Below are 16,106 nucleotides of genomic sequence, written 5' to 3' on the forward strand. Positions count from 1 at the left end.
CTAACCAAAGATGATTTCTGTGCAGGGTAAGGCTGTTTCGGTATCGAAAGCTATTGGAAGCCTTGCACTATGCGGAAGTTTATTTTGGTTGGACCATGAGTATAATGAGTATATAAACCCACTCACCATTAAAGCACTGAATCCATTTCCGGCGTTCATCCCTCTGACCTCCCACATCGAACATGCTGAAAAGGTGGGAAAGACACATTGTGTGCTAATTACCATCCTGGACCACCGGATCACGTCTGTGCCTCACTGCCCCAAACTCAGAATCAGAATTATGAAGAGTCATTCTCCTCCAAACTCACTGAAAATTAACTTTGTCCACTTGGAATCTCGTTTCAAAAATCCCAGAGGTCAGGACTCTGCATCTCAGTAGGTCCTGAAAAAAGGAACACAGAGGGAAAAGGCTGAGGAGGACATTTTCATACACCAGGCCTCTTGAAAATGGCCTCATCAACAGAAATGAGAAGTGTCAGCAAAAGCAAACTTACTTGATCGGTTGGAGTGTAGTCGCTTTGTTTCACGATGTCGATCTTGTCTAAAAAGCTGAAAGAGAATAAAGAGTTATTGCCGCCGGTTACAGGGTTTCAGCTTCCTTTAAATCAGTATATAAATAGAAGATTGCTATACAAACAGAGTTCAGAGCTTTTCAAAACAGCGACGGGATTAATACAATGAGCGGAGAGATGACTTCAGAACAAAGCAGGGGAATTCACCCATTGGTCATAGCGCGATAAGGTCAGGAGGACGTAAGCACGTCTGTCCAAACACTATAAAGAATGTTTATGACAGTCCGATAACATTCAGAGATTCAACAGAAGCCAATAGCTTAAAATCAATGCATATTTATTCATTTTATTGTGCCAGAGTGACTCACGTACATTCATGATAGGTTCGGTCGAGCAACACAGGTTTAAGGATGTCTGTCGTGATCCGGTCCAGCAGGGGTTACTCCGGGTCCGGAGTTCGGACCAGAGTTTCATGTTCGTCATGTGTAATGTTGTATGAGTGTATAAAGCTATCCTCTTGTGTTTGTTCACCGTCGGGTCATTGTTTGGGGATGTTTCCCCTGTCGCGTGTATCATGTATTAAACCCCTGTCTCGTGACGTTGTGCGTATGCGTCCTTCTTCCTCGCCAAGTCCAGCCATCGTGACAGAATGACCCGACCAGATTTGGACGCAGCCGACGCCGCCCCGCTGAGATCCACAGAGCCATGGTTCCTCCGGGAGGACGATTCCAGGTATGGACCCTCCCCTGACATCGCCATCTCCTCCGGATTCCAGCGACACGCCTCTGGTAATCGCCAGTTTCCTGCCCAAGTCCATGTCATGTCTTTATCGTTTCCCCAAGCGTGACAGACTCTCGGCGGTCTACGAGAAGACCTGTTGCACAGTTCAAGTGCTCCCGGCGATAACTGAGATGAGGAGAGCGCCGGACTTCCCAGCGGGGCGTGCCAGAGACTGACCGGAGCGGTGGGTGCTGTGGACGGTGGACAGGATGCCGGTCCCCCACAAAGGACCCGTGCTTTGGCCTGGGCCTGAAGCCGTCAGCCCAGGACAGCCACCATCATGGACTGTTTTGGGTGGCACGCCGGGAGTCATGCCTAGGAGGGAGGGTAATGTCATGATTCCGGTCTGGCAGGGCTACTCCGGGTCCAGAGTTCGGACCAGAGTTTCATGTTGGTCCTGTGTAATATTTCCTGATTGTGATCACCTGTGTTTAATTGTATAAAGCTGCCCTGTTCGTGCCTGTCGGGTCATTGTTTGGGGATGTTTCCCCTGTCATGTGTACCATGTATTAAACCCCTGTCTCGTGACGTCCTTCTTCCTCGTCATGTCCAGCCATGGTGAAAACGTCCGTCTGGTACACACTAATAGTGAGACTGGCAGTGGGACCATGCTGTAAATATTACACTTCAACTACAAGAAAGTAATAATCCTGATAATTTGGACAGTTCACCGGTACAAAAATCAGACACAGCTTCGACGGCACTGGGCCTTTATGCAGTTCCACAGGCAGCCAGCAGAGGGGCGCATTTCTCAGCACAAGCCAGAGTTTCTGAGCCGTCTGAGTCAGACAACACTGTAGTCAATGGAGCCGCTGTAGTAGGAGGTCTTTGTGGGGAGCGGAAGGAGGGGTGGGCGCTCCACAAACTCCCACTTCTCATGTCAGCCCTGATTCCGAACGCCTCGCAGTTTCTTTGTTTGCATACGGCACCGTGTGTGCGGTGCATACAGAACGATGAAGCGCTCTGAGGGGTGAAGGAGAATTTGAACAGATGAGTGTGTTTCTGAGCTCAGTCTCTGCTCAGTCCACCTCACTGGCCATTGTGAGTGGGGGAGGGAGCGAGAAAAAGAGAGAGAATTCCTCGACCACAGCCCCTGAATATAGTGTTTGTGCGTATGTGTGTGTTTAGGGGGTGGTCTTGCTCCAGTGTGTGACAAACCCTACCCTCAGACACATATGGCCCAGTGTTGGAGGCAGCGTGTTATCAATCATGTGACTCCAAAACAACAACAACAACAAAAAAAATTGTAATCTGTGAGCGGACGGGTGGACGGAGGGGTGACGGCGTGGCCCGCACCAGAGGACAGAGCGGCAGCACTCCGGCGCGGAGGCCAAGGTATGCAGCCCCCCTGAGCGGAGCAGGAATGTGACACACAGGGGTGAAATGTGACGGGAGAGCTGCAGGTCAGACAGTGGGGGGGCTCGGGGGAGTTTCCCGGTACACCGGGTGCAGCCGTGCCGTGCCGTTACCTCCACCCTGGGGCTGATGTCATGGCCGCAGCAGAGCGGTTATCCAGACCTGCGTGCCATTCCTCCATTGTTTGGGCTACGCTTTCGCACCAGTCTTCTACAAACCCCCCTCCCCTTCCTGCATCTTGAACGAAACAGACAGCCAGTCAGACCGACTGACAGACAGACAGATAGCTGGCTCCTCCCCTTCCAGGCCCGGTGCCCCCGCTGTACCCATACCAGTGCCACACTTACGGGTCCATGGACCCCGTCCAACAGCACATATCAAATATAGAATTTCATACTATTTATAGCCCCCTGCTATAATGGTCCTTGGCGGTAGTCAGACACAATAATAGTAGCTGCTGCTGTCCGGACTGTGCAGACGCACCCAGCAGCGCTTTTATCTGTTCTCCAGCCGGGAAGAGAACTTGTACTTGGACAGAGAACATGTTGGACACAAAAATAATCCCTCATCGTGTTCCACTGTGCTTGGGAGTTACCGTGGTAATAACTCCTTAATGTGGCAAAAACCAAGGCTTTATAATGTCGCATATGCATTTTGATATGAAACATTTTGAGCTTCATTTCTGGGACAAAAATCACATATGCACACACATGAACACCAAATCACAAGTCATATTTTTATGATACAGATTTTTAAAAAAAATTTTTTTGCCACACACACACACATATATATATATATATATATATAAAATAAAAAATAAGATGATCCTCTATTAGTCCCACCAGAGAGAAATGTACTATATATTTCTGATCAGATCTGACTACTAAAGTACAAAGTCTGTAACTGCACTGACTGTAAAACACACCAGCAAGATGCTGAATTATCGCTAAAATTTACATATATCCTATTATGTAAACACCCATTCAAAAAGCTACACAATTATTAAAGAAACTTTCTCTTGGTAAATACCAAACCATACCATGCCAATTTTATATTCAATTTCTTTAAATGTCTGCCTTTATATCTTTTTTTAGCCCTTTGAGAACTTTTGATTAAAAGGGCACTATAAATAAAATGTATTATTATTTTTATTTTATATATATATATATACACACACACACACACACACACACACACACACACACACACACACACACACATACACAGTACAGGCCTAAAGTTTGGACACACCTTCTCATTCAATGTGTTGGCACATAAAAGCACTTTTAAAAGAACGATGAGGCTGACCAAAGTGCTGTACAATAGAAGCAGGCAAAAAACATGATGACACACAGGACAATGACTAAAAGAGACAAATATTAATAAAAAAAAAAGTAAAGCAATAATAAAATAATATCAAAAAGTATAAAATGTAAAATAAATAAATCCATTCAAACAGACTGAGACAAGTACAGAAACCACACAGGTCACCACCTCACACTGGGTCGAAAGCCAGGGAGTAAAAGTGTGTTTTTAAATGAGATTTGAACTGCCTAACATGAGCTGCGGCTGCAAAAGCCCCATCACCTCTTAGTTCGTCACATGAATTTGGTTCAGATAAAAGCCTCTGGTCCGCAGACCTAAGAGACGGTGTGTAACAGTTCAGACAAATAAACTGAGGCAGAGCCATTCTAAGACCTAAACACAAATACACAAATACAAAAAACGATTCTAAGACTAACTGGAAGCCTGTGAAGTGAAGTCAGCGTTGGAGTGATATGCTCTCGCAGTAAAAGAAAACCGATCTGTGGCTGATTCTGAAGTCCACAGAATAAAGTGGACTTTTATAAAGGCCCTGCATTAGTATCTGTTTATCCACGGTAACTCTGATTTGAGAAGAATACCCCATGTCAAATTTTTTAAGTGTATAACCAAATGGCCCTGACTAACAAAGCCGACAAAAGGGAAAGTGAAAGCCAAAAAAAATCACACTTTTTTTTACATACGTCAGCCTCATTCTTATATATATATATATATATTTTTTAGCGTTCATTCCAATCTCTGTGTTGAGCAGTCGAACAAAAAGGAAAAAGTGAGATCCTATCACAAATTCCTTCAAGCGTCCTGTGTTGAAGAGGCAAGGCCCCTGCAGACAGCGAGTTCTCTCATGTTCCGCTCCGCCGTTTTGTGCTTGAAATTTGTGAAACAATGAAAAAAAAACCCTGCAATCTGTCACAATAAAAAAAAAAAGACGAATATTTAAAAAAACATTTCACACACAATTTATTTAAAGATATAATTTTTAAATATCGAGAGTGCAAAATAAATGTGGAAATGGAATAGAAAAAAAAATGCTCATTTTCACCCCACCGCCACAGAAGCAAAAATGTGAAGAACGCAGACGGCGTGTTATGAAGGGACGTGTTGCGCTTGTTTGAGGAACACAAAGGCCTTCGTGTAAACAGAGTGCGGCGCGTATCAGCTGCATGCGTACGGGCCGAAAACACGGCGGGCCCAGCGCGAGCTTTAATTGCCGTCATGTTATGACTTTAATGCTCAAAGTTATTTCCCAACTCAATTTGTTTCTAAAAACAGAAGCAATGAGACGAACAAATACCCCACCTCCTCACACACACACACACACACACACACAAAAACCGAATAAGCTCAGTTTGTCTCTTTGTCAACTGAGAGGCCAAAAAAAGTTGCAAAGTAATTTTATGATGATGAAAAAAACACCGACAATTTGTTTAAATTTAAATTCATGTCGTTTCTTTTGAATTTTTTATTCTAAGCGTCTAATTAAGTTTCATTTTAACTGTATGTCCACCATATGTAAATAGATACAAACGAAAAAAGAAAAGGTCAAGTAACCCCTCGCCTGCGGTAATCTTCGTGGCCTATTAATGCTGCAGAGCTGTCGACGTCCTCGTCATTAAACACTCGTCTCGTTACGGTTGTAGTATTAGGAGCCTGGATTACGTGGTTCGGGGGATTAGATGGACCCAGACTCCCGTAAACCAATCAGCAAAATCCCAAAACCTAAATATTTGTCCAGGTAAAGCGACTTCTGCCGATTCTTTAAAAGCGGCGCGAAACGTGGGTGCAACCGTTGCCGTTTCATTTTCTCGACGGTAATTTGTTTTCGTTGTTTTGAGGTCCGTGTTGCGTTTGGTCTGGTCGCTGCGGCCTCAGACACACGCAGGAATAAAATTGGAACCATTTTCCCCGCGTCAAGGACAGACGGGCGGCTGTGGAAGCTCTACGGCGGTTCACTTCATGCAGGACGGACGCCATTCGTTCACACGTCCTTAATCACTCTCGTCGCTGCACATGCACACGTCTTCATAAGTCGCTCTGACACACAGAGAGAGAGAGAGAGAGAGGGAGAGAGAGAGGGAGAGATTGAAAGAAAGAGAGAGAAGGCTGTGTCTGACATTACAGAGCAGCTCCAAAAATAGCTCCCTGGCGCCCTGGCCTCCAGCTTGGTTGTCATGGCGACAGAACCACAGGCGCTATAAATAGAATATCAGCTCCAAATCTTGTGTGACTGGAGTGGGGCCAGGGAGAGGGAGGGAGAGACAGACAGAGCAGGGGAGCGATGAAAAAGAAAAAGTGGTGGTGCTGCGGGTGGAGGGGAGAAGCAGAAAGAGGAGAAAAGAGAGAGAGAGGCATGGAAGGAAAGGCAGGAATATGTGGAGCGAGCCCTGACACTCAACTGGGCGAACAACACGCACCAGCAAGACCAGTTAGCACAGCTCGGCGCGCGGGTGGCCGACGTACACAACAGCCAGACATCTCATCTCGCTCGCTCGCGTTCAAACCCCCGACGGCCGGGCCCGGCTCTACCCCCACCCGATTTCCAACGAAACCTCCTCCACTACCCTCCCTCCCTCCCTCCCGCCTCCTTCCTCCCCGCGTGTGATGACTCAGTCCCAGCCATTTTCTGCAGAGACGGTACTACAAACAGGAGGAGGAAAACAGCAACGAGAGAGAGAGAGAGAGAGAGAGAGAGCACGGACGGAAGGGAAGGAAAATGTGGGCGAGACGTCTTCACGGGGCCGTGGCGCACGCGAGCAGCCCATGTCATGTTACAGCCCGGCAGGGCGGGTGTGTGGGCAATGTGCGGGTTTTGGGGGGGTTGGGGGCCCACGCTGCGTACTGCCGCGCTGCCACATCACTCCATTTCCTCACAAGGGCCATGGACACGGAAAGGAAGAGTGTCTGACGTTCCAAAAGGGAATGTTTCGCTGAAGAAAGGTTACCAGAACAAAACGCATTCATGCTCAGCCATTCATAAATAAATTCTTTTTCGCCACGTAAACATTATATATAAGTATAACGCAATAATTAATTTATAGTCCGTCACATTACAAATAGTACACTGACCGTCACCATGTTTGCCCAGATATTTTCCTCCAGAGCGGGACTAATAAAAGACGACCACAAATGGACACAGCAGGTAAATAGTACGAGTGGATCAACAATTTGAAAATAACTTCTGAAAACGGCTGCGCTGTGAGGTGCGGACTGCCGCCTCACTTTCATAGCAATGTGAGCTTCGCTCTTTTTATGGAAAAAAAAGTAAAATTTTTTTACTACATTATATCGATATTCAGGAACAGATGATGCTCGACTTTCCACAAGCAGACCTTTTCTTTCTTTTTATAGTGGCAACCAATGGCGATACGTCATTAATATATATTTTACAAATGTTAAATCATAAACCCAACACTTTGGCTCATTTTTTAAACTTTAAAAAAAAGCTAATTTTGCTTAAGCAATTATTTGTTCTAATGGTCTAAACAATAGTCTGACAAAATTACATTTACGCACACAATACTGCAACCAATTATCAATTACCAGCAATACTACCAATATTTTATCTGAATACAATTATATTCATAATGCATCAGAAGAAATGTAACATGAAATATCTGCATCAAACTGAGCCAAAAAGGCTGTTGTATTCAGTATTTTTTTTGATGTATTCAGTATTTATTTTAATTAATACCTATTTTTATTCATTTTCTGTTCTGAAGCCACAGAACAGAACAGTTTTGGCCAAAGTAATTGTGATTACAGTTTTTCCCCGAGCTTTATGTAATCCTTTAAATATATATATTTGGGACCAGACTGTAGTCGTGCTGCAACAAGAGGAACGCAGCACCGCCGAGCCACCCACCACATGGACAGCAGACCATGTGAGAGGAAGCTCCTTCAAAACAGCGGATTCAGCCTTCCACCCGCGCCGCTCCTCTTTTGGGGAAGAAATGATCCGACCAATCAATAACATCAAAATCATAATTCAAACGTGTGTTTCGTCCACCTCGGTGGTTAAAAGCCCTTGTTTATCTCCTCCTTTGACGATGAATGGAGTCGTTTGGCGTTAATCCCCCCATCAATGAAAGAAAGGCACTTTTTTTTTTTTTTTTTTTGCTAAACTCTCTCCCTCCTCTCACTCACTCATTCTCTCTCCTTCTGCAGTGAGCCCCGTGAGTTAAAAATAGCTCTCCCTCGCTCGCTCTCCCTGCCTCTACGTTTACATAAGCGCATGCAGGGGGGAGGGGGAGCACTTCCGGTCTGGGCGGCTCAGCCCGGCATCTGATCCACAACACAGGCAGCTGGGTGTGGGAGAGGGCAGGTCTCTCATACCCCGCAATGCAGGAAACCCCTTTCGCCCGTCGCCGCGCATGTCGGACCGGCCGGCCGTCCAATCGCTCCCCCCATTCGCCGCGCCCATCATTCCCACTCGGTTTCTCTATCTGGCGGCCAGAATCACATTTCATACAAAGGCAGGGTTTTCATGGCCGTCTTGCTGGAAGGCTCCACTGACATCCCACCACCGGCCCCCCTTCCAGGAACCCTGGGTTCATGTGACCGTTGCATGCCTTACGACAGAGGCGGGCCTGACCAAGATCAAAAGAGGGATAAGGGAGAACAGAAAACACACACACACACACACACAGAGAAAAAAGGAAAAACTGCAACGGAGCAGCACCGGGACAGCGGGAAGGGAACGTTATATTTTAATTCAGAAATCCCGCTGGTGTGCTAAGGTATGAAGCGCGCAACAAACTGGAAAAACAGAAACCAGCGGACGCGATGTCACGTTGGCAAGTTCTTACAGGTTGGCATGGAAAAGACCGTAGGTGCGTGTGCTGAGCTCATCAGTTCTCAAAGAGCGAGAAATATTTCCATCTAGGCACAGAAAGCTCATGGCGGAGGAATAATGCGAGAGGGCTGTACTCACTACTGCGCACAGTCGATCAGCTGGTACTCATTGGATCTCTCGAAGCAGGCCCTCACCCCTTCGTCCTGCCACAGGAGTTTGGTGTGTTCATAAAACTCCTGAAAAAGAGAGGACACGGGGTTCAGCAAAGGTCATTTTTTAATCCTTACTGGAAGATTGGAAGGAAAAGGGTGGTAGTAGCCTAGTGGTTGACACACTCGCCTATGAACCAGAAGACCCAGGTTCAAACCCCACGTACTACCATTGTGTCCCTGAGCAAGACACTTAACCCTGAGTGTCTACAGGGGGGGACTGTCCCTGTAACTACTGACTGTAAGTCGCTCTGGATAAGGGCGTCTGATAAATGCTGTAAATGTAAATGTAGGAAGCATCTGCTACACTGCGCAAATAACACCAATAATTGGAAACTTAGATGGACTTTAAGGCAGTAATCCAATACTGGCCTACAGCGTAACTGTAAGCTGGATGTACTGTAGAATGCAAGTTAAAAAAGAGGACACAAAATAAGGAAGTAAATCGGAGGCTAGTTATACGACGGCTACTACTACTACTGGGATCTACTGAACCTGTATTATTGCGATAGCCTTTAACCAGGAGTAATGCAAACTTTCTGACTGAAATGTTGCACAGTAACTACAACAAGCATTCCATTTTATGATTTAAATGTGTTTATTGGTTTATGTCTGTTTTGAATTGTTATGTCGGTTTGAATCCCGAGCTGCCAAGGTGCCACTGAGCAAAGCACAGTCCCCACACGCTGCTCCCCGGGCGCCTTTCATGGCTGCCCAACGCTCACTCAGGGTGATGGTTAAATACAGAGGACACATTTCATTGTGTCACCGTGTGCTGTGCTGCTGTGTATCACAATGATAATCACTTCGCTTTCAAAAGACCAGTCAGAGGGTAAAGATCATGTGTGTGATCCCTGATGCCAATCAGTCATGCAATACGACCCCTTGCCACCCGATCACACATATGACAATTGTGCAGAGTGAACTGTCACATTAGCCACTGCCAGGCAATGCCTGTCGCCTTTTTCCAAAGTTGTTCTCCAATGCAGCATAGGGAAAGAGAGAATGTCCGTAAAGAACAAGGTAGTTTTCCATTGCGGCCTTTACTGCTGATGTGAAATCACAGATCCTTCGCAAATATACGTACAGTAGCATATATTGAACTTAAGCAGGGATGTATTTTTATTTTTGTACCGCAAAGAATGTGCCCTGCCTATACAGAAAAAAAAAGCGAGCATGCATTTTTACGGAACTGAGGATGCAACTTGAACTAAGGCCCTTTTTGGTTTTGTTAACGTATACAGTACCAGCAGACTCTGTATTTAGTATCAACTGTGCTGATACGAAACGGAGGAGTGACCTTGGTTCCATTTCACGTCAAACTTCGACCCTGAACAGAACTCCGCCAAAAAGCAGCCAGTAAACTCAGCAGGATTTCTGCTCCCTGCTCCTGTATTTTATTTCATATTTAACAAATAACATAAACGGATTCTTTATTCCCACCCAACTCGAAAACACCGGAAGACTCGACGCTCGCTCTGCAACAAGCCGGCGGCGCTCTGCAGGCCGAAGCAGATGCACAGGCACAGAGAACGTTGAAGCCCACCGCAATCCTGACAATCCTGAGTCGGTGTGCCACGGACTGAGTGCTGGAACAGGCAAAAAGCATCCTGGCGCGGACAGAGGCGGCTCTCGGCGAAAAAGGGGATGGGGGTTTATATTTAGAGGGGAACCAAAGAGAAGGGAGATAAGGGCACCGGGCAGAACGGTTCACCAGGTTCACGGGAGAACTGGCTAAGGAATGAAATCTATTTTGATTTTTTTTTTTTTTTTTTGCAAAATGGAGGCTCCGTAGGCGCAGGCCATGCAGCACAGCACAGCCCTGTGCTACTCAGGACGGGTGACAATCCGCCCCTCTTGCCATCCCCGGCTGGGGCTGCCAGACCTTAAACAGCGCGCCTCCGCAGGTGTCCGCCCCTCTGATCACGCCCGCTTCCTCCCAGAAGCACCCGAGAGCCTGAGCCGACCAGTCCGACTGGTTCTCAGCGGGCCCGGAGGGGAGCAGCGAGAGGAGAAGGACGGAGAGGTGGCCCATGTCCTCCTTGCACAGACACCCGAAACCCTATAAATTGTCACAGGGACAGCATGTCGTCTCCACAGCCGCATTTATAAACTTAGTAAATTCCAATCGCTGGGTCTCAAAGTCTTATGATTCGTTTCAAAAGTGTGACCCCCAAACACGGAAAAGTCACCGAAGTACAACATCACCTGAAAAAAAAAAAAAAAAGCCGAGCACGAAAGATGCCAGAGACCACGGGGGAGCCGCTGGCAACTCTGCAGCCCACAGGTGACGTCCTCGGAGACGCCGGTCCGCTCTTATTAAAGACTAATGAGAGCTAATGACTCTCTGAAGGAGTCTCCCAGGTGACAGGCTCCTTCCGTCAGGCAGGTTGTGCCCAAGGTGAGGCGGCCTGCTCACTCCTGCGGCACGCGACTGCTTCCCAATGCGTGCATCACGTCAACAGGTCACCTCTCATTAAATCACAGTTGGGTTTTCACTTAATAAATAGACATAAAGTAGATCATCAAATATTAAAAAGCCTTTAGAAAAAAATGCGGTGGGGCTGCGCCCAACTGTGGAATTCATGTTGCACAATGTCAACTATTTCCAATCAGTGAAGAGCTATTTTACCGGGAAAATGAGAGAAATATGATGATTCTAAGTATATTTTCCAATCACACGTGTTGGTTTGTTAGGAGGACAGAACAGGCCACAGTTTCTCCTCTGCTCACCAGTAACGGGCCTACCCTGATGTCACTGCACAAATCTGGGTGTGTGTCCCAGAACGGCTGGATATGAGTGTTTACCAGAAATAGACCGACTGAAAAAAAAACAAAAAAAAAACTTCCCTGTAATTTTACTGAAATTGTGAAAGGAACACTGATATGGGATCCGTCAGTTCTCTAAAAATCGACAGTATTAACATTCTGCTTTTAAACATGAAATGAAATACTGATGCAGACACCAGAGAGGATAAAGAGACCAGAGTCTGACATTGACGTGCAGAGCACCGGTCAACAGTGTGCTGCCATTCAATGCCAGCTCTTATTTCAGAGCGCCATATCCAAAAGCTAATGGGATTTCCTAGGTTGGAGACCATCAGTTTTATTACGTTCAGCTTGTGCCATTTTGTGAAGCGCAGGTCTGCTGTGCATCAGTTTCATTTACTGAGGGACCCGGAAGATCTTAATGTCCATAGTAGGCTGGGAAATGGGGCAACTAATTGTCAAAAACAGGAAGAGACCCCTAACCCGCAGAGGCACTCAGGTCAGGGCGTAGGGGCGAACAAAACAAGGACGGCTCGCTTCAGCTAGCGGCTTTAGCCTCCCTCCACGGGCAATGCCCACGATTCACCACTGCCACCGCTTTGTGTGTTCACAAAGTTGATGGCCTGCATGGGTGTTCACAAAGTGATTGACAAGACACATTCATTGAATCACTTATAAGACACAGTTGCATATTACATTTTAATCCTTTTTTGGATCTATTTTTCCCATAAACCTAAACACTTTCAAATCGGAATGTACACACGTGCAGGGACTCAGACACAGTAAATCCATTTTAAAAAATCTAAGTTGGTTTACTACTCGGCTGAACTTATACCATTCTCTATTAAAAGTTCTACTCACCAATGGGAACTCAAAGTCCTTTTGACTGGCTAAGTTAAGGATGTAATCGATTCGAAACTGGTTGGCTGGACTGGCAAGCTGGACAGGAGGCGTCAGGGTGTTCATGGCTCCTACTATAGTCTGAGAGAAAACAACTATTTAAGTATATTTTTAGATTTTTAAATGACACATGTAGATGAGCTAGTCACAAACATACTGACTACACTTACCTCTATAGCTTCTTTTATATTATTCTTAATATCTTGAATTTTCTGTTTTTTCTCTCTGTGAAACACAAATAGCAAAACACAAACAGGTTAAAACAGGACCTCATCATAATAACCACAGCATCAGCATCCATTCTCATTTAAATACATACAGACAAACATGGAACAAAGATACAATTATAATGACAATATGGAAATATTAAGGTATTAACAATAATGCCTTAAGGGACCTAGGCCAGCTATACTACTGACTATAGGATTACTCTACAACACAATCTGCAGTGCCACATTGTGTTGTAGAGACTATTGCAACAATAGTCTCTAGACTATTGCAACAAACCAGCAAAACTTAACTGTGGCCTAGAGAGTAGAGCGGATTCCCCCAAACCACCACAATTCATCACAATACAAAAAAACCTCTGCAACACCCAGCGCATTAACAACTGCCATACCAGTCTCTTATCGCCTCTGCCTCCCAGGCCCACATCCCTCTTTTCACCCCTTCCCCCTATCACTCTGTCATCCCAGACCACCCCTGTCTCCCTCTCGCCCTCCTCTCCAGTGCCTGGCACAGTATGGTGCTGCCCTTCCAAGGTGAAGAAGGGGTGGAGACATACAAGCTGCTGAACTTTTGAAAAATAATTCACAAAACAACAACACCAAAAATGCCTCGGTCATTTCAAACCAAATGCCTTTTAACAGGGCAATCTGCTACACCCTGTCAATTCGTACCGAAGAAGGGAATTCCACAACATCAAATGCACTTTCATGTGATCAAGTAGAAGGATCAAATCAGTTTTGTCAACAACACTAGACAAAAGCAGACAAGGGGGGAAGGACAAAGAAACCCAAACAAACTAGACTAGCCTAAACTGGAGCTAAATACCAGTATGTGGCCTTTAATCACTCAACTTCAGCATTTTTTTAGGATCCCCCCGCGGATCCCCCCCTGTTTTGGCTATGCCCGATCGGATCAGATCAATAGGGCCAGTGGACACATCAGCGATGCCTGTAGAAATAGCCCATTTTCATAATTCTACTGTCACAGTAGCCCCAGAGAAACAAATAATCACTATTCCTCAAACGAACAGGTTCACTAAAGAGAGAGGTTCACTAAAACAAGTTAACAAAATCCTAATGGCCATTACTTCAGCCGCAATTACACCCAGATGTTTACCTGGGAATTTGTTTTCTACCTAGAAAGTTCACACTTTCAGTATTTGTAATGTGAACATTTCGTGTTCCGCACAAAATATTTGAAAGAAATATTTTTACAAATAAGCTCATGCAAAGCACTGCAATAACACCAAAGGGCCTTTCATCACGGACCCAGGCTAACAATCCTCTTTAATGTAAAAGGAATGGATAAAACACGTATAAATAAACCGATGTGGGACACTGATTAAAAGGTTCAAAATACGATAAGTTAGGAGAATGCTACTTTCTGAGGTTCGTCCACGAGCTCACAAGATCCCTGAGACGACAGTGAATTAAACACAAAAGGAAGAAATGGTCTCTACTTACTCTGCATTGAAGCCATTGACATGGAGAATGCGCATCTGTTTGACAATAGTGCTTTTCCCAGACTCCCCAGCTCCTGCAAAACACGGCGAGTGCAATCAACCAACATTTCCTATATCATAAGACGCGAGCGCGGGAGGCAAGAAAAAAACATGAAGCTCTTCACATTTGCAATGAAATGGGCCTCCTCTAGTAAACCAGTTAAATCAGTTCATCAACCCACCACCATTTAGACAATTCTAAAACGCCAGCGCCGGTCATGTTGTGGCTAGGCCGCGCCTCAGCACCGTACCCGGTGCATCAGGACAGAGGGGACAGCGGCACCGTCTCAGTTCGCCGTCAGATAAACCCCGCTGCCTACTTTCCTGGTGCCGAAAACAGAGGTGGTGACGACGTTGGGCCAGAGAGCATGTTGGGCAGAGAGACCGTGTGCCACGTAGCAGAGCTGAATATGGGTTCAGTCGACAGAATGCCAACATGGACAACCAAAGGGCCAATGCTGAATATTTGGGACCTTACGGGAATCTTGATAATTCGCTTCTCAACAGACATTGTCGAATGTTTATTTTCTTGTGCTGTAACTAAGCAAACAACACAGCATCCATATTACAGTGGTGTCATGATCCGGTCCGGCAGGGGCCACTCCGGGTCCGGAGTTTCATGTTGGTCCTGTGTTATTATGTTTCCTGGTTGTTTTCACCTGTGTATGATTGTATAAAGCTGCCCCGTTCGTGTCTGTTCACCATCAGGTCATTGTTTGGTGACGTTTCCCTTGTCCTGTCTGCCATGTATTAAACCCCTGTTTTGTGACGTTGTGCATATGCATACTTCTTCCTCGCCATGTCCAGCCAGCGTGACAAATTGGACTTATTCAACTGGTGGCTAAAACCAGTATTTAGGTATCGGTCTGGCTCTAAATGTCACTTCTAGCCACTTCGTTCCATCACAGTGAATTAAGCACTATACCGACTTAATCAAAAGTGGGTTTTTTTGGTGCACTTTTTTGCATTATGTGACATGTTAAATGCAACTGGCGTCTCAGTAAGTTCCGCAAAAGAGAGTCATTAACATCCACTGGACGGGCCGCCTTTAATATTATTTTAAAGCTAAAGAATAAATCAAATCACCCCCGACACCGAATGAATTACATTATAGGGCTGTCGCCGCCGACAGCAGCCAATCAGCGGGCGCGAACGATTTGGACCGGAAGCAGGCGACAATTCGCGACAACGCCGCAGCGGCGGTATGCGAACAACGTGAATAAAATAAGATTTTTTTTTTTTTTTTTAAATTAACAAAATAAAAAAAAAAAAAACAGCCCCACAACATACGCAATGCAGACGAGCGGAATACGCGTGGACGTAATAGCGCTCGGCTCGTATAAACAGCGCCGGGGCCTTTATCAAGCGATCTGGTCCCCGCCCCGCCGGCAGCACGACCGCCACCCATCCCGGGAAGAGCCACGGAATCGGCGTGACCCCTGCACATTTTTTTTTTTATTTTTTTTTTGCAATCACGCCCATTACACCCCCTTCCCCCCGGAAGCGTCCATTTAAAAAGCAAGATCCTGCGGATGGTGCGCGGTGCAGCCGGGCTGTACCGAGGGCCTGCCGGCCATGCGTTATTATAACCAACACACACGCGTCACAGCCGCACGTTATCGGGGCACGTAACCAAAAAACAATAATAATAATAATAATAATAACTCGCCAAATCGCCAATTTACTCGCACGAGTGTTTTTTTTTTCTCGTCCCTCGTTCGTTTCTCGAGGCACGT

General features: G+C 45.9%; 1 protein-coding gene across 2 annotated transcripts in view; it reads right to left on the minus strand.

Annotated features, from left to right (window-relative positions):
• gnas (GNAS complex locus) overlaps positions 1–16,106 on the minus strand; it is a 36,442-nt gene that overhangs the window by 9,122 nt on the left and 11,214 nt on the right. For both annotated transcript variants that reach the window (XM_028997689.1, XM_028997690.1), the window contains exons 2-8: positions 14,333–14,405; positions 12,812–12,866; positions 12,603–12,722; positions 8,902–8,999; positions 495–549; positions 309–382; positions 127–185 (exon numbers count right to left, since the gene is read on the minus strand). In XM_028997689.1, coding sequence (XP_028853522.1) covers positions 127–185; positions 309–382; positions 495–549; positions 8,902–8,999; positions 12,603–12,722; positions 12,812–12,866; positions 14,333–14,405 — 534 coding nt within the window. The remainder of the gene's footprint in view (positions 1–126; positions 186–308; positions 383–494; positions 550–8,901; positions 9,000–12,602; positions 12,723–12,811; positions 12,867–14,332; positions 14,406–16,106) is intronic.

Source organism: Denticeps clupeoides, chromosome 12 (assembly GCF_900700375.1).
Source record: "Denticeps clupeoides chromosome 12, fDenClu1.1, whole genome shotgun sequence".
Classification (NCBI taxonomy): Eukaryota; Metazoa; Chordata; class Actinopteri; order Clupeiformes; family Denticipitidae; genus Denticeps; species Denticeps clupeoides.